At 30.4% G+C, this 19,939-nt stretch overlaps 3 protein-coding genes across 3 annotated transcripts; 2 read left to right on the forward strand and 1 right to left on the reverse strand.

The window, feature by feature from the left end:
* Positions 1–892: 892 nt before the first annotated feature.
* On the forward strand, positions 893–3,852 carry LOTGIDRAFT_106309 (hypothetical protein; the record flags this gene model as incomplete). The annotated part of the gene is made up of 8 exons (XM_009061911.1): positions 893–1,054; positions 1,222–1,273; positions 1,394–1,557; positions 1,719–1,929; positions 2,203–2,360; positions 2,705–2,774; positions 3,149–3,351; positions 3,619–3,852. Coding segments are annotated over 8 exons (1,254 nt in total), but the record flags the coding sequence as incomplete, so codon positions are not given.
* A 6,767-nt stretch (positions 3,853–10,619) lies between these two features.
* On the reverse strand, positions 10,620–13,774 carry LOTGIDRAFT_203162 (hypothetical protein). Its single transcript, XM_009061912.1, has 7 exons — positions 13,573–13,774; positions 12,911–13,035; positions 12,512–12,584; positions 12,141–12,326; positions 11,617–11,798; positions 11,093–11,228; positions 10,620–10,973 (listed from the first exon to the last, which is right to left on the reverse strand). The coding sequence occupies exons 1-7, from the start codon at positions 13,717–13,719 to the stop codon at positions 10,857–10,859; spliced, it is 966 nt and encodes a 321-aa protein (XP_009060160.1). The 5' UTR covers positions 13,720–13,774; the 3' UTR covers positions 10,620–10,856.
* A 286-nt stretch (positions 13,775–14,060) lies between these two features.
* On the forward strand, positions 14,061–15,810 carry LOTGIDRAFT_183100 (hypothetical protein). The gene is made up of 3 exons (XM_009061913.1): positions 14,061–14,347; positions 14,641–14,747; positions 15,006–15,810. The coding sequence occupies exons 1-3, from the start codon at positions 14,279–14,281 to the stop codon at positions 15,286–15,288; spliced, it is 459 nt and encodes a 152-aa protein (XP_009060161.1). The 5' UTR covers positions 14,061–14,278; the 3' UTR covers positions 15,289–15,810.
* Positions 15,811–19,939: the final 4,129 nt, after the last annotated feature.

Below are 19,939 nucleotides of genomic sequence, written 5' to 3' on the forward strand. Positions count from 1 at the left end.
TTCCCTTATATTCCTGTTCATTGATGTGATGAGACATTTGATTCTATAGTATTAAATTCAATTCATGATCAAAATACAATTTGAAGTCAGTTTTAAAGCTGATGAAGCTGTGGGATTTGACGTCAAATGCCATTTAAAGACTTTGTGTGATACTTTTGTTGTGTGATTTTACACCAGTGCTAAATATTGTATTAGACAAGCTTTCTACTAACAACAAAGAGAATAACAAATGAAAATTGATAATGTACGAAAGGCGCATAATAACTTATTGGCTTAGCTAAAAATTTCCTGTTTCTGAGACTAAAATGACGCATCTGTACCTTCCGGAAGAATATCAATTTCTGATAACACCTTTCAAAATATTATACTTTTTACTTTTTTTTTGGACAAAATCCAATATTATGTGTTAATATTTGTAATATTTTTTATGAGAACCATCATGACTCTTAGTTTAAGGTATACTTTTCTTTACATTTACAGACATCACTGATCACATGATAGTGACAACAATTTAATGTAATCCGCGTGTCGTATTTTCCCGATCACCAGATCGGATCAAGAGATGATGTTTTACCTAATTTCATTAAATGATACTATAGTGTTTCTGTGTCATGATCTGCTAAAATTTTACTGTTACTATTAACATAAAAATTAGTTATTAGACGACTCTACTCCTTTAATCAATAAAACTCAAGTAGTCCTACTTGAAACATTTCAAATGTGATAAAGATTAAAATCATTTTCCTCATTAACTGGTTGTTTCCTGAGATGAGATAGAGTTTAAATAAATTGATGCTTAATTTAACATGTAATATTGTTGATATAAACAAGAAGTGCCTCTTTATATGTTGCAATATATAAGTTAGAAATATATTTGAAAGATAAGTTTTCTATTGTAGAAGCTGTTGTAGAATATGAATATGAGGCAGTACAAGATGATGAATTGTCATTAAAAGTAGGAGAAATCATAAAAAATGTATCACAATCGGAAGATGGTTGGCTTCGTGGGGAATTAGATGGTAAAAAGGGTGTTTTTCCAGAAAATTTTGTACAAGTGAGTTATTTTTTGCTATGGCATGAATTTACCCATTTTACTTGATGTCCGACATAAGCTTGTGAGTCTTGGACATGTATAAGCGTACTGTATTATGTGTTCGAAATAAATCATATACCGTAATTATTAATATTTGAACTGCTCTGCCAGACATGTCTGAACAATAGAGGCAAATCAGTAGCCCTGCTATGAGGAATCAGAAAGTGCCAAAACAACCAGGTTTAGTTTCTGTATCTGTGTATATAAACAACTATTAGTTGTTGAGGTAGGATAAAAACTTAGTTCCTTGAAACATTTCGTTATTGTTTATGTATTTTTTGTAGATTATCAAGAATACAGATAAAGACAAGATAATAAGGGATAAAACTGGATTACAGAAAAGAGAAGCTCCTCAGAGGAAATCAGTAAGAGAACTGGCTAGTAAATTTAAAGATGGTGTGCCTATGGGCCTTGGAGGACCACCACCTCGCAAAAAAGGTAAATGCAGAGCTTCCAGTCTTAAAGTTTATTTGCTGTAGGGTTTGGGATCTCATTTCTATGCCAGCTCTGCAGATGAATAATGTGCAGTAAGTATTCTGATGTATTGAATTTAATTGTCTTGAATTGGACGAAAATTATATCCATTAAGTTCCTTTAATATCTCTGTATTCTATGTACAGAAAAGAAGAAATGTAAAGTGTTATATGATTATAAAAAAGAAAATGATGATGAGTTAGAACTACAAGTTGGTGATATGGTAGAGTTTATAAGAGAGGTAGAAGATGGGTGGTATGAAGGTATATTAAGAGACAAAGCTGGTGTGTTCCCATCTAATTTTGTTGAAATGGTTACTGTAACTGAAGATCCAGTAGAGGAAGCACTAGTACCAGAATCTAGTACTAGTGGTCAGTACTTATTTATTACTTTAACTTTTCTTCTGCAATTTAACTAAAACTTACTAAGAATATTTGAAATGTTATGGAAATTTTTTTTTCCCAATTTTTTTAAATGTTGTTTTGATATGAAATTTGTACATATTATATGATAAAGAGACGAGTCAATTTCAATATTTTGGAGTATATGTGATGCATGTCTTATTGAAGCGCCAATGCATCTTTGCTGTTTCTTGTTGGAGCATATATATTTCTCAATATCTTGTGTGATTATAGGAGATGTATCAGAAGGTGAATCTACCAAATCATCTAAAAAGATCATTGGTGTAGGATTAGGCAATATTTTTCAAGGTGGTCCTATAAAATTACGAGCAGTAGGTAGTAAGAAACAACCAGCACCACCACCTGAGAAAGATAAACCTCCAGAAATTAAGGTCAGTTTTTGATCACCATGCTAATAATTGATTTGATGAAGTCAGCAGGTCACCCACATGTAGTTTTATGAAGTGCAGTTGAAACCGATTTTAGTCTGCCTCTCAAATATACTGATATCACTACAACCTTGATTAATAATGAACTTGAACTGTATTATTCTAAATAAGAAATAAACTAAAAAAAACGTACACTATGCTTAAAAAGTAGTTGGCTACTAACAAAATTTTCACAAAAAAATGTATATCTGTTATATCTGTAGACATATGAAATTAAAGTTCATATTTTGATCAAACAATATGATTAGGATGAAAAGTTGTATACTGATGTTGTATTTTGATTATAGGAAAGTACCAGACCACCACCTATAACATCTAATAATAATGATGTTGTTAAGAGAGAGAAAACATCAGCAGGTGACTAATTTTACTCCAGAAAATTATTTGAAAGGGCTTTTGCATTTTCAAAACAGGTCCTATTTAAACCAAAATTTTCTATGTTAGAAATAACACTTGAATTGTAAGATAATTATTGAAATAGGGCAATTATATAAGGTTGTTTTTATGTATGTCTTTCAAGCTATATAATACTATTGTGAAAGAAACTGGCACTGATCACATGATAACCATTTCTCAGAAATTAAAGTTTATGAAATAACAAGGTCGGATCATGTGTTTAATTACTTGCAAGCATAGTGGTAAACTTTCCCAAAGTTTTGACATAGTATGATATAAAATTCATTTGTGAACATCTTTAAAAAAAAGCTACTTTTAATCTGTTTGTCATTGAGTGCGTATATTTGTTGTAGGTGAGAAAGCATTAGTTAGATTTTCCTATTCTGCCGACCAGCCTGATGAATTATCTCTAAAAGAAGGTGAAGTAGTCAATGTTATAGATAGACATTTAGAAGATGATGGTTGGTGGAAAGGTGAATTAAATGGCAGAATTGGTGTTTTTCCTGATAATTTTGTAGAATTAATGCCTCCAGAAGATGTATGTATTTGCGTTATTCTTATTTCTTCTCGACTGTTGGACATTAACAAAATATCAGCTTATACTGATTTCTTGGGAACATTCCTCTCATTGCACAGTGAGTCATGGCATTGGACATCATCCTTGGCTCAATTCCTTGTTTTATAAGAATTTTTGCTGAGTGGTTAAGTTTGGAATGTGTTTCCTTTTGGAAAGTTCACATTCTATTTTTGAGAGACTAAATAATTTATTATCTTAATTAGTAATTAAACATTTATTATGTTTCAGCTGAAACCTAAAAAACCTCCTCCTCCCAATATATCTAGTACAGTGGCCAGCAAAAGTTTATACCCTAAATTACCAGAGAAATCAGACTTATCACATGATAAAAAGATACTGTCAGATTCTACTAAAAATACTTCTTATAAAAAAGATCATGGTGAGTTAAATTATTTCTATCATTTGGTGTTAAGCTTAGTGTTGGTTGATAGAGAGAGAAAGATAGATTCATCGATTACATAATGATTGACAAAAAGCTCAAATCTGTTGAATAGCCAAACTTCTTTACAGTGATCTTAAACCTTATCAGTTAAGTTGGTGAGTCATATACAGTGAACAATGTACATCAGCTGCCATTTCTTGGCCACGTATAAGTAGTATTATAATGATAAGATGCTGTTTTGTTTATTAGTAACAGATTGATTAACTCCTGATCAGTGTTAATACACTATTACTCCTCATATTAACAATGTTTTGTTTTATGCATATCTATTGACTTTTACTGATTGAAAATTTTAATTATTCTTTGACTTCAGATTTAATCTGATATTTGAATTTATTTCAGAAATAGAGAAAGGACTAGGAAGTGTAAGAAAGCCTAACATTCCACCTCCAATAAGTAAAAAACCTTTAAAGTCTTCCGAAACTCCTAGGTTATCAGAAACGAGTAAACCTGATCATAAAAGCATATTATCTTCTAGTAGAGATGGAATGAAAAATAAAGATCAACATTCTCACAATGAAGAAAAAAATAATCATAGAAATAATGACGGTAGGTGGAATAAATCATGACCTGTTGACATTTTAGTAATCACATTGTGCAGAACGAATGTTTCATCTAAAATTATTCTCCTGAAATGAAAACTATGCTGTAGAGATGTTGATTGAGATAAATTTCTCAGCTTACTCGCTTACCTGAAGGTCCTGGATTCAATCCTTACATGAGTCGAGATAATACCTTCATATATTTTAACTTAGTTTGTTTCCCCCTTGTCAGTAATGACAATCAAATGGGACAAAAGCTGAGGCCCTGTGAGTTATGCTGTACAAATCTTTCTGTTGTTGCCTAAAGCTAGGAACTATCTTGATGTATATTTTTCAGAACATGTACATTTTGAAGAACTAGAACCAAATTCACAAAAATTAGTTCATCTTACTGCAAATAGGGCAAAACCTCCTAAGAAAAGACCTCCTTCGAATGTGTTTACACCAATGGTAAGATTTTTCTGCTAGCCTAGATTTTGCTACTTTTAATATTTTAGTTCACAACTATTGTTCATGTTCCCATCATTGCATTTTTTGACAATCCTAAATTGGACTGGCTCAGCAACAGAACAATTTCACATTCACAAGGCTGTAACTAATTAAAAGCTAAAAATGAAATTCCATCAGTGCTTAGCTATTTAAGATCGTGTTTGAAATGGTGTTTAGGTGTAGGTATTTGCTATGAATTTGAGCTTGCTAGCTATATCGGCTTACTTTGCTTTTACTTATTTTTAGGATGTGGAAGAGAATCATACAGATAATATCAATAATAAACTACCAGAATTATCTAGAGATATCTCAGAACAAAATGTAAATATCTTACTTTTTCCAATTTTTCAACTATTTAAACTTATTTTTCCAGCATTATTCTAAAAATTATAAAAGAATTCTGAATATACTCTATATTTGTAATAATTAAGCTGTTAATGCTGATATTTAATCACATAGCTTCTTTGCCGCTTATATCATATTTTTACTTATTAACCTACCTACCTAATTATAGCAATAGATGACACTAAAGAAACAAAACAACCAGATGTTTTATACAGTAATTACCTGATTTTCAAGTTTAAGGGATATGTCAGAAAACTTAAAATGGGCTTTTGGAATATATTCATTCATATTGGTTGTAAAAACAAAGTTTCATAGGGTTTTGTTTGTGTATTGTTATGATTTATTGATTTATCAATATGTATTACAGAAATCTCAAAACAGTATAGACAAGAAGCCATTACATGAGCCTTTACATGATATTAGAGAACAGAGAGAGAGTCGCATTACTAAAGATCATAGGGAAGTTAAAGATCACAGAGAGGTCAAAGATCATCGGGAAATAAAAGATCATCGGGAAATAAAAGATCATCGTGATAATCGAGATATTAAGGAAAATCACGATATACATAGTCGAGATAATAGAGATGTACGAGACAACAGACACATACCACCACAAAGACCACCTGCACCAGAAATGACTTCCAGTAAGACTACCTTTAAAATATTTGGTTTTACTAAAACTTCATTTGGTCATAAACTTTACATTAAAATGGGTGGAAATGAACATGATGTGCGTAGATGAAATTCCCTCTTAACATAAGCATAAAAATACTTTCTCTCTTGTGGCATGATTACTATCTGACACTTCAATTCTAATTTTCTAGATTCTGGTGGAGCTCATCTACAGAAAATGGTAGAAGATTTACAGCGTGAAGTTAGAGAAATGCGTTTAAATACTGTGAGCAAATCAACGTTTAATGAACTGAAATTAGAATTAGATACAATGAAAACAGCACATACTAAGAAATTACGTGAATTAATGAATGAGGTGGATGATGAAAAGAAATTACGACTTAATACACAAGTTGAAATTGAGAGAATTAAAAAACTTTTAGCAGAAACAAACGTGTAAGATATCTTAAGTTTTTATTTATATTATTTTATAAAAGAGAGCTGGTGATTTTTAAACATTACTCATCAAATTTATTTATGATATATTAAGGATAATATAATGTACTTGTAGCTGTTTATTTATTGAATCATAGACTACTGTCTTCTTACTTTCGTCAGTGAATTGGACTTTACCAAGTATTTTTGTACTTTTTGGAATTTTAAGATGACCTTAAAGTGTTATTTTCAGCACATTTTTAATAATTTGACTGATGTGTCTTCTTTATGTTAAATGTTAACCTGCAAAACAAGATTTTAATAGAAGCAATGTCATTCTAAGACTATTTGTTCTATTTCAAAGCTAATATTTTCATGTTGAGTAAAACTCAATTTACTGACAAAAGTGGCCTGGCAGTTACTTATATTACATGCAGATGGGACACTTTCTTGTAAAATACTAATATGTGTGTTTTAGGGACATTCTTGTGAAGTAATCCAGAGCTGTATGGTATACTGTTTGCTACACAGGTCTGCAGTTACTTTTGCCAAATAGATTCCTTATAAAACTGCCACTCAAAAATTGAATGCTTTATTAATTCTGTGCTAAAAAAAAATATGATATGTCCCCTGCTTTTCTAATCTGGTATCTAACTTAATGCTGTATTTCAACCCTGATTTTCCTGCTAGATGATTTCCCTTATATTAGCTACTTACAAAATATGATGCTAGTAATTAATATATAGACGTAACTCTAGTGGAAAATGAACTGAAATCATGATTTCTTAAATAATCATTGAATCATCAATTGAATCAAAACTTTTTATGAAATAATTTCTATCAAAAATTCATTTATTTATGAACTTAAATCATGATCTTAAAATATCTCATTCTAAAATGTAATAGAGTCATAATAATAAGAATAATATTTAATTTTTTGTCAGTAATTATGATAATAACACTAACAAAACAATCATGATATCTTAAAAGTATTTGATAAACAATGGAAGAAATCCAGATTTTTCTTATTCAATAATGTAGTTTATTCAGTTACAAAATTATGATTTTGATGATCATCACATAGTCTATTTCTTCTAACCTTTTATAAGAGCCTAGCTGAAAAGTACTGTATAGAATTATATAGGTACTGGTAGTAACATGCATAATTATGTAGATATTTGATGTACTCGTATATTATTCATTATGATCAAAATACATTATTTATATACTTAAAGATCTGATATAATGAACAAATCATTATTATCATTATAACAGGTTTGTCTTGTATTCAGTTTCTCAAAATTGAGATTCGTTTTACCCATAAATCATGAAACTTTTCTTAAAAATTCTGCTTGTAATTTTAAGCCTTGAATTTGAATAGTTTAATTTTTCTTCAAAATTCCAATATTTTACAACATTCTAAGGAACATATGACATCTTCCCTTTTATATTACAGAGAAAGCTTTATAAAGCCATTCCATTTAGTAATGGCACAAAGAAAGATTGCATTCCAACTTTATTCTTTTATATGCTCTTCTTGTCAAAGTTATTTAAGATCAAAAAAACATAAAATGATCATCTATATTAATAGTCAAATTCCATCTTCATGTTGTAGCGCATTATATTCGCAAGTAGACAGAAGATTATTGAATGATCTACTTAAATGTGTAGAAAATTGCAACTTATATTGATCGTTAAGATTAAACCACTTTGAGTTAAAATTTTAGATAAATATCTACCATTATCTAATGTGATTTAAAGGAATCTAGAAGACAGGATCCTTGAGAATCTGAGGTTTTATCCTTGCATAAAACATGTACCATTATCCTTTTTCTGTAATATACAAGTGCTATGCAACTGATAAGCAGGAAAGAGTTGGTTGACAAAGGCTCAAATGATGTAGGGGGGAAACATGAAACAGATGAAGGCTGTATTAGTCTTTCAATTCTGTCACATCCTATGATGATGGTATTTGGAAATTTCATTCAACGTAAGTTGTTAATTGATACATCAGCACTGGGCTAAAGCTTGATAGATCTTTTGTTCTAGAATATAAGTATTCTATTTAGTGTATGTAGTAAATGCTTTCCATCATTGTATAAAGTGCTAAACTTGTCTTAACTACATTCCACGCATATGTATCATCATATATATGTATCATTAACTATATTCATCAATTCCAGACTCAAAATATTTTCAAGTCATTCCTCTCATCTTTCTTTCTTTTTTTTGATAAATTTTATTATTTAGTTTTTGTAGTTAAGACTTAACTGTGCTTTCACAAATCATTTTGATATTTCCAAGCATGTGTTATATAAAAAGCTTTAGAATATAATAATGTAAAGATATATGATGATTATGTATTGTATTGTATTTCATAATTGTAGATGCCTACTTCGTCTTTTTAAGATGATGACAACAGGTTGTGTTGGACAAATTATTCAAATTGTATTTTATATATTAATATGAGTTGGAAAACTCAAATATGAATTGGCCCCCATTTTTTACAAAAAATCTTATGATCAGAAGTTATAACATATGTAAAAGTTGATTGTTCGATTTGGGCAGCAATAAATTATGTTGGTAAGATTTGATTGTAAAATGGAGGTCTGATATTCTTGATATTTAAATAATTATGGTTACTTCATATATCTATCATTTTCTTGTGACTTCTCTGATTGAAGTCTGTACATAGCTTCCTGGCAACACATATGATCAGAGTAGTTAACTTGAAACTTAACTGGTTCAATCTTATTGAGTGCTTTAAAATGCTTAGGAAAGCTTACAAAACAGGCAATGTGTCAGATTCTGACTTTGAGCGTGGCCACTTCTTAACTTCTATGACTCCTATAATAGGAAAAAGCTGTAATTAAATAATTATAATACGAATGTATCTTTTATGTCTATTCTATTTGTTTTTGTTACTTTTTTCTTTGTGCCATATCAATGATACAGATTCTAAATGCTGACTTTCACCATTCCTTCAGAATTTATGTATTCCATAGTTTTGAAAAAGGTGTGTGCTAAATTAAATAATATTGAGTCCCTTATAGCATTCATAAGAAAGAAACAAAGAAATCCTTAGTTCTGATATTAGGATGAATACAGTTATATCTATCTATTTATTTTGGAATTATATAATATACTATATCAATATATGAAATTTATTTAACTATATAATATATTTATGTTTAAACCCAGTACTGTTATATTTATAATTAGTACTTACATCCTGTCATATAACAATATAAGTGAAAAGAATAACCAAAATAGAACTTATTATGTATTACACATATCTTTTGGAAAAATGCTTGGTTTATAGATTGGTTGCAAGCTGGAAATAACCTTTGATCAAATTTGTTATCTCAGAAGTGAAAAAACAATTTAAATAACAAAACATTTGTTGAACAATTAATTTGCAATCGATGATCAATTACAAATTACTGACACAGGGTTAAAGTTACATGAATTAGTTATTATTAAGAGAATCTCATTTTTTTTTTAAAAGGACTGTTTTTCAGTCAGTAAGAGCATTTTAATAATGGTGTCATTAGTTTGGTTACATTTAACAAATTGATGCTCATGTGGTTTATCTTGATCATAACTTTTTAGAGTCTTAAGAGATCTTAAATAAGTTTAGTCTTTCGGTCCAAGGATCAGCAGATAGGAAAAAAATGCTATTGGGCTAAATGATAGAATGGCTCAGACATTGATACTTAAAATGGCCAAGGAATCTGCTTTAATTTTAAACTGGTGATCTACATTATTAAATTTAGCTCAATGAAATAAGCATGAATCATAAAAAAATAAAAATGCTATTTAAGAATTTTTTTTGTTACATTCTGTTATTCTTTGTTATATATTCCTTTTTATAAATTAGCTTGTTGCATTTACATTTACAATTCTAGTATATAGTAAGTGTACCACAGTTGTAAATATTTTATTATAAGGGGTCTGATATTAATATTCATTCTTTCATATTTTGTAAATTGTAAATGTATCATATTAGTCACTTATAAATAAATATCAAACTAAATTTAGTGTCTGTTCTTTGTTTATGTCCTTATCTGACTTAAGGAATTAATGTGAACTTTGCTATCATTATGGGGAAATAAACACTGCTTTCAGGGGTTAATATTTAAACATACAGTCAACTAGCAAGGGTGTAGAATTCCACCAAGACGTTTATGATTTTTGAGGGGGGATAATATGGCATATATTTTATTGCAAGATAATATTTTATTCTCACTGATCGCCAAGTATAGAGTACTATCTTGTTTATTGTAGACAGGAGTAGATAACCATTTCATGAGTTTTCCAAGCTTTCAACTAAATGGGCTCTATGTAATATTAATATCTTTTTTACTTTATCAATTTATTGACTTTCAAGTTTTATTTTACATATTACTCACTATACAAAACAATAAATGTGTATCTTTTAGAGTTATTTTTCTGGTATATATTTTAAAAAGAATAATTTTTGAGATCCATCACTCATACATTCAATTTAATCTATTTCATTATCTCAAACTCAATTCTCTTTTCAAAACAGACATTCCTATATTGTAACAATGATTCAATTTTCAAACTGTAGGTTGTTTTCAAGCTGACTCTACAACCCATATATGAACTCTTTTATCTCCACCTACAGCAATAATAGGAAGGTTCAGATGCCAGGTTAGTCCATAAGCTACTGGTAGTGATGTATTTATATGGAGCTGAAATTGAAAAAGGTTTACACTTATACGAAATGTTATATCATTTAATTGAAAAACTTTTTTTCATTGTACATCAAATTCAATTGTATAAGATAATATGTTATAAAGATAATTATTACCTGTTGATGTCTGGTGTTAAAAACTTTTATTTGTCTACCAGGTCGTCCAATTGTAGCTAATAAACTTTCATGACATCTTGACCAGCGAAATATTTTTCCTCCATCAATGTGAGCTTGACGTTTTTCTATAGGTTGACTACAAGATAATAATATTATTTAAAAATATTCAACTTATTGTTTAAATTTTTCACAAGCTCAGAATACAGAATACTTTGTTGAACCATGTTTTTATAAAAGGGATACAAATATTCAATGCTTATATTATATACATATATAAACAATGATAAAATATTGTCCAAAACAAGAGCTTTGTGAGAAAGTGTTCATTATTACCAAAAAAATTGTATGTAGAAGCGTGTTAGTTTTCTGGTTTGAAAATCATGTTACAGGAAGAATATTTATTACATCAGTTCCTAATCTTAGCTTTACCTATTAGCATGAACCAGGATTGAAATATGTTAATGTTTGGTGTGAAAATGGCAGTATATTGATACTGTTTTAATATTAATAAATGTTGTTGTCACCTGGATAAAGAGGTATCAAACATCATCCAGTCACTACCTGCAATAGCACCAACTAATAAACAATTATGTCTGGACCAATCAGTAGACATTAATGGTGTTTGACCACAATTTAAACTCATTATAGGTTGTTGATTATGTAAACTAAAAATTCTGATGACTCCATTCTTCTGACCAACTAAAATCTAAAAACACCAAATTTTCATAACAAAATACTTCAATGACATTATTAATTCATGGAAAATTTGGATCTGTAAACTTTAACATAAGATTTTTCATGAATGAGAATCACTTATTGCGCAAGAAAAGTATCAAAATAGCATGAAATATGCATTGTGTTGGCTAAACGAAAGACCATTAAGCTACTTTATTTGCAAGAATAATTCTTGTAGTAGTTGAATATGTAAAGTATTGAAGTAACTACAAGTTGTTCTGGCATCTATTTTTTATATCTCACATGTAAAAGTCGAAAAAATTTGACCACCATGTTAAAATTATATTTCAATTGAATAACATTCAATGTATACCTTCATATCTTCTTCATTATGCCAACAAACTGACATACCAGGTGATGTTAATTGAAATAATGTCAACATATCCCCATCTTTATTCCAAATACGACATGTTAAATCATCACCAGTACTCGCTATTTGTTCTCCTTGGTTTGGTTCAAATGTTACTGAATTCACATAAGATGAATGGCCTTCAAATGCCTATGAAGAAACAAAATGAAGACTAAAAAGGACTATAGCTCATCCTATGCTGTCTATAATGTATAAGCCAGGGAAACAAAGTACATGAGTGGAGTTGCTAAATAGATTTTTAAGGTATATGTGGACAGAACAGTTTTTTTTGAAAAAAATCGGACAAAAACTTTAAAAAATTAAATGAAACTTACTAAAACTGTATCATCATCTTTTAAATCAGACTGTAGTAATCTTAATTTATAATCAACCCCAGCGGCAATAAAACTACAAATACAAGCACATTCATATTCATTCACTGTCAAACATACAGGCACCAGATTCTATAAGAGTTATGGTTTTCTTTTTTACCAGAATCTGGTGTCTGTGGTCAAACACAATCATTGACACAATTATTATCTCTGTCAAACACCTTTTGCTATTGTTCTTAACCTCTAGTTCTAAAACTTATGGAAGGTGAAGTGATTCTTTTTAATTCTGTGAAAAGTAAGTGGAACTAAGATTGAGAATCAAGGCAGGCAGACAAGACTACCAAATACAGATATAGATGTCTTTAAGGACTATTCTTTGTTAATATAAGTTTTTGAACATACCACATTACTTTAGGAAGAGTACTGAGAGAGGTTCCTGGACTCCAGGCTATGGCAGATGATTTACAATCTAGTTTAAATTCTCTAATGTGATTATATTCAAACCCATTCACTTCATTATCTTCTTCCTATAACATAAAATATATAAGCTTAGCTTTATAGGTTACAGGTAGGCCAATAAATTCATTCTGTTTCGATCAGATTATAACATTTGAGATAGATTACATTGTCAACTTATATGTCCTGGTACATGGACATATGCAAACATCATAAGCCATAGTTGTGCTTGTGAATTTGTGAACATTAAGTACTGTATATGCCAAGAATATTTAGTAGCCTATATTTAACATAAAAAGCTTGAGAAGGGCCTAAACTGTGGGACATCTCTTCAACTTTTCCTAAATTATTACATATTTCTACTGTCTATATTTAACTAATGTAGGTAAATCTTGTATAAGGAACTGATGAGTGATGTTAAGTATGTCCATATTTCATGTGATTACCAGCCAATCAACAAGTTTTTTCAGACCGTTTGTTTTGTAATATGGACACATGAAATAGGCTTATACAAAACCATTGAATATCATATGCTTGATGCTCATTATTTAGCATCTCTATGAGACCACGACTCAGTTGTTGGTCTTTTATTGTTTTTTCAGACTAACCTGAAATCTGCAAGAGAAAATTGCAACTCTGCTACCGGTTGCAACGGCAAGCAGTTTTGATGACCATTCAAACGGAGAAAATTCAACACACTGCACTACATCTGATCTTGGAATGTTGTATTGTCTGTAATTTGAATCATCTGTCATTTTAAGATTTTTAAGATTTGTTTACAAACAAGACACGCGCCTTTCTGTTTACAACTTTTCTACTCATTTATTTTGAAGAGCTCTGAAAATGTCGTGGACAAATCGACCCAAGTAAAAATATTTTCATCAAATGTATTTATATCATCGAGTACGGTATAAATACTTTATGTTTAGCCATAGGTGAATAAATGTTTTTCTTACGGGGTGTAGTTGATATTTAATGTTCTCAACAGGTTCGCTTTTGTGTGTCATTTTGACTGTAGGGCGACCTGACTAGCTACATAGGTGGCACTGCTTAGGTCGAACTCGCTTTCAAAAATTATCATACTGATTTCATATCACGACTAATCACTTTGTTCCATGGAAAATAAATGTATATAATAATTTTGAATTAGGTTAAATACGCAAATGTAAGAAAAAAAAATTTCTGGAGATCAATCTTTTATTTTTTCCGTGAAAAATATCTGTTAGGATCTCAGAGTCGCAACAATAACTACTTACAAACAAGTCCTACAGTCCTACACAAATTTCCAATTTGCAAACAGTGCTCGACTTGAAAATGGCGACGATCGGATCCTTGATAGTAGAAGATCAGCGTGAACCAGAGAAACCCATAGACAGAGAAAAGGTATTATAATTAAGTTCTTTACATTTATAGTAATTTGCTATAATATCAATTGGCATGGGTTAATTGATGAAAATCCCACTCCCCCAGCCGTTGCTAGTCCTCAGATTTCTTACCCTGGCCAGAGAACCTTTCACTTTCGAAATTCGAAACAGTTTTACCTCACATTTAGAAAGCCATACATACACTTACTACTTATAAGATGTCTTAGATTTTTTACCTCATCTATTCTAGAATTAAGTTGTAAGAAATCAGAATTCATGTCAGCTAAACTAATATATTTTTTTATATTTCAGACATGTCCATTACTCTTAAGGGTATTTTGTAGTTTAGGACGTCACCATCAGACTATGGAATTTGCACGAGCCAACACACCAGCAAATGAGTTGCAGATTTATACATGGTAGGTCCTGCATATGAATCTCAGATAATATTGTCATAACTAAATAGTGAATAGTCTGAATATTTCATTTTGCATCTTCTTTTGATGAATGATGAATCATGAAAATCAGACGATGTCACAGTTAAATACACCAGAATATGATTAGTATATTTTTCTGTGGTTGAGCAGATGTAAGTAGGCTTTTATAATATATGTACGCTTTGGCCACCGTAAAAAAAAAGTTCTTTCTTTTTCTCAAATTCTCAAGTTGTCTTTCAGGATGGATGCTACATTAAAGGAATTGACTAGTCTAGTGAAAGAAGTTAATCCAGATGCCAGGAAGAAAGGGACATTTTTTGATTTTGCGATTGTTTATCCTGATCCAAGAACTCCAACATACAGATTACGAGAAATTGGTACAACTTGTTGTGGTAAAAAATCAACTGATGATAATGTAACTTTAGCCAGTAAAAAATTTCAAATTGGCGATTATTTAGACATTTCAATTTCTCCACCAAGGGGTGGACCATCACCCATGATGAGGTCTCGACGACCGTACTAAAGAGGGTTTAGGATGTAATTCAATGTTTTATAATGGACAGTGAAATTTCAAATATTTTTTTTAAAATAAAATTTAAAGTATGACACACACAACTGTTACAAGGCAAATTTCCTTGAAATGCAATAGCAAAAGAAAAAATGTGTCAGAGATCAAGCTCATTTGATCAGGTAATTGGAACTTTGTGGACATACGAGATGTAAAAAAAAAAAAAACATTAGTTATTTCCAGTTGTGTAGGTCAAATGATAGTCACTATGCAAAACAATCTGTTGTCTGCGTCTTGCTCTATGAAAGACTATAACATGCCCTATAAGCTGTCAGAATGTAAATTAGCCTTAACATACCATTAAACATTTTTCATGAATGAAAGAATCATCAAAACGCATATACCTGAAAGAATTTATATTCATTCTTCAATATTAGCTATCATCATTCTGTTTTAAATTCTTTAATATGTGTAACAGACACTGTTTTTTTTAAGCAGATGCTGTTTTTTTTTTTAAATAAAATGATGAGAAAGATGATTGTCATTTATTTTGGTCTATACAGACAACATACATGCTTACCGCCCAAGTTGATTTTCTAATCCGTCTTCGTTGGAACCTGTTTCGAATGAAAAAATGTCGGCCCGAAAGTCGTATGCAACCAGAGGTTTATATATTTATTTCCTTAGTTCTAAGACTGACAGTAATGTCTTGCCATGTCATATACCAGTTCTGTCGTAAATGTCACAAGGTCAGTGAATTGTGATTATAAGGATGGATTGCGGCTATTGTCTTTCAATGAAGCGATTCATTGTTATTTTACGACTTTATCAGTAATTTTTATAGCAACAACGTGTGCGTTTTCATGCAGATGTTTAAATTTTTAAGATTTCCACCCGAGTCCATTTTCAAGTCAATCCACTGTTTGAGTGGAAAATGTTAGCTGGAATCACTTTTCATTGTTAATCTTTCTTCACATGCATGGATTGGTATAGTTTCCTATTAATTTGCATCCCTGACAGAGGAACACCGGTACTGGAAACGAACTCTGAAAATTGAAACAGTGTGAATATAGTCAACTCTTCTGTTATCCTCTCACTCCCAGTAAGACGTGTTTGAATTGCCTCCCTTAAATAAATATATTACTGCGGTCCGACAACATTGGTTTCAAAATAACACAAATTGAAATATCAACTTAATTATAAAACTGTGAGAATTGTTTTCTGAGATGAGAAAATAGAAAGTTTTCAATCGGAAATGCTGATTAATTTTTATCAAACACCATTTTCCTATATTCTGTGACAAATATATCTTTTTTTGAATATTTGAAAATTCCAGAGAAATATGTAGATTATGTATCTTGCCAAATAATTCTTTCTTATTTGGCTAATGAGGAAAAGCAAAGCCTTTATGCTATACGGCATCGGTATAATATTTCGATTTAAAACCACTTTGTTTTGTTCTCCTTCAAAGCACTCTATTTAAAATACTAAACTAAAAATTTGGCTGTTAAGTAGAAAGAATGAAATGTTTATAAAGATACTGAAGGTCCAACATTTTGGCTGTAAATAAATCTACTTCAAGACTACATTTATTCAAATTTTGCACTTAAGGCACTTTACATCATCTTCTTTGAAATATAATCCTATTTGGGATACACCTTTAAACAGATTTTTGTATACTTCATAACATTATATTTCTAACCATGTAAAATCTTATCTTCTCTTGTTACACAAATAACAAGTATGATGATACAATTAGACCTGAGAGATTTGGTTGCAAACTGAATCACAACACAGCAACCATTGTTATCTCTGAAAAATAAAAACATTGGTTAGATCAACTTTCATGTTAAACGATACCCAGTTCGCCAAACAATACAATTGTCCTTAAAAAATTCTCCCCTTCAAGCTTTGTGCAGAATATCAAGTAGGTGAAATATTATAAGAAAAGGTATTAATTATTTAAAGTGTAAAATTTGTCGATATCATGTTGTCACCATGCATATAGATGCAATATGGTGCTAGTTGGTACTCTCTAATGCTATTCTGGGTGTAAAATATTATCTTATAAAAGATTCAGCTATTTGATCCGTCAAAAAACTTTGTATATTCTATCACAGATATCACCTTTCAACCCTCTAGTTTGGCATGTTTGTTTTTAGGGAAGGTTTACCAAAATGGCCAGAAATTCTATATTTTTATTTTGTTTAAAAAGTTGACAAAAAGATTTGAATTTCATTTATGTAAGAATCTAAGGTTTCATTTGTCTGTTTGGCATATTTTGTATGGTGCAAGCTGTGGAGTCTAAAATTGCCAGGTAATTTAATCCCCGCGGGAAGCCTCAAGACTGATAAGACAGTAGGTAAAATAATATTCTCTACGTGCAATCGTGAATGCAAATAATAGAGGAAGCCAAGAAAATCTGCCCACGGCTGCGGTGTTAATTTACCATCACATATCAAATGAACGTTATCCAATAGATATAAGGTCACTGCTATTAATATCTTAGGGAGGTATGAAAGATTAAGTCAAAACTACAATATATTTATGTATATATTGAAATATGATATAACCTAAATCTAGAACAGAATATCTCTATTTCATTTTATTCTTTACCTTCTCAATCTGATTACCTTTTTATTTTGGCACTTACAAATTGATCTTGATTTTCAAACCCGAATATTTATTTATCTTTTTATGAACTATCTGTACTAGATATTACCCCTATAATACACTTCTAAACACACCTAAAAAGAAAAATATACAAATTGCGAAATAATCGAATACAGTATAAAAATGGAAACTGTCTGTCTTATCTTGAATCTTTTGTCTTTGGTCCAACTGATCCGTTAATCTCAGTCTCTAGAACCAACTCTACCATTATCTATAATCTGTCTCTATAACCAACTCTACCATTATCTATGATCTCAGCCTCTATAATCAACTCTACCATTATCTATAATCTCTGTCTCTATAACCAACTCTACCATTATCTATAATCTCTGTCTCTTTAACCAACTCTATATTATCTATAACCTCTGTCTCTATAACCAACTCTATATTATCTATAATCTCAGTCTCTATAACCAACTCTACCATTTTCTATAATCTCAGTCTCTATAACCAACTCTATCATTATCTATAATCTCAGTCTCTATAACCAACTCTACCATTATCTATAATCTCAGTCTCTATAATCAACTCTATCATTATCTATAATCTCTGCCTCTATAACCAACTCTACCATTATCTATAATCTCTGTCTCTATAACCAACTCTACCATTATCTATAATCTCTGTCTCTATAACCAACTCTATATTATCTATAATCTCAGTCTCTATAACCAACTCTACCATTATCTATAATCTCAGTCTCTATAATCAACTCTACCATTATCTATAATCTCAGTCTCTATAACCAACTCTACCATTATCTATAATCTCAGTCTCTATAACCAATTCTATCATTATCTATAATCTCAGTCTCCATAACCAACTCTACCATTATCTATAATCTCAGTCTCTATAATCAACTCTACCATTATCTATAATCTCTGTCTCCATAATCAACTCTACCATTATCTATAATCTCTGTCTCTATAACCAACTCTACCATTATCTATAATCTTAGTCTCTATAACCAACTCTACCATTATCTATAATCTCAGTTTCTGTAACCAACTCTACTATTATCTATAATCTCAGTCTCTATAACCAACTCTACCATTATCTATAATCTCAGTTTCTGCAACCAACTCTACCATTATCTATAATCTCTATCTCTATAACCAACTGTACCATTATCTATAATCTGTCTCTATAACCAACTCTACCATTATCTATGATCTCAGTCTCTATAATCAACTCTACCATTATCTATAATCTCTGTCTCTATAACCAACTCTATATTATCTATAATCACTGTCTCTATAACCAACTTTACCATTATCTATAATCTCAATCTCTGTAACCAACTCTACTATTATCTATAATCTCAGTCTCTGTAACCAACTCTACTATTATCTATAATCTGTCTCTATAACCAACTCTACCATTATCTATAATCTGTCTCTATAACCAACTCTATATTATCTATAATCTCAGTCTCTATAACCTACTTTACCACATTCTATATTATCTTTTTCTATAACCTACTCTACCACATTCTATAATATCTTTTTCTATAACCTACTCTACCGCATTCTATAATATCTGTTTCTATAACCTACTCTACCGCATTCTATAATATCTGTTTCTATAACCTACTTTACTATATTCTACAATATCGGTCTCTATAACCTACTCTGCCACATTCTATAACATCTGTTTCTATAACCTACTCTGCCACATTCTATAATCTCTGTCTCTAAAACCCACTCTACCACATTGTATAACATATGTCTATATAACCTACTCCACCATTATCTATAATCTTAGTCTCTATTACCTACTCTACTACATTCTATAATATCTGTCTCTATAACCTACTTTACTACATTCTACAATATCGGTCTCTATAACCTATTCTACCACATTCTATAATATATGTCTGTATAACCTACTCCATCATTATCTATTAAAATTAGTCTCTATAGCCTTTCTCTACCACATTCTACAATATCTGCCTCTATAACTCACTCTACTATTATCTATATCTGTCTTTATA

This window comes from Lottia gigantea, assembly GCF_000327385.1.
Source record: "Lottia gigantea unplaced genomic scaffold LOTGIsca_5, whole genome shotgun sequence".
NCBI lineage: Eukaryota > Metazoa > Mollusca > Gastropoda > Lottiidae > Lottia > Lottia gigantea.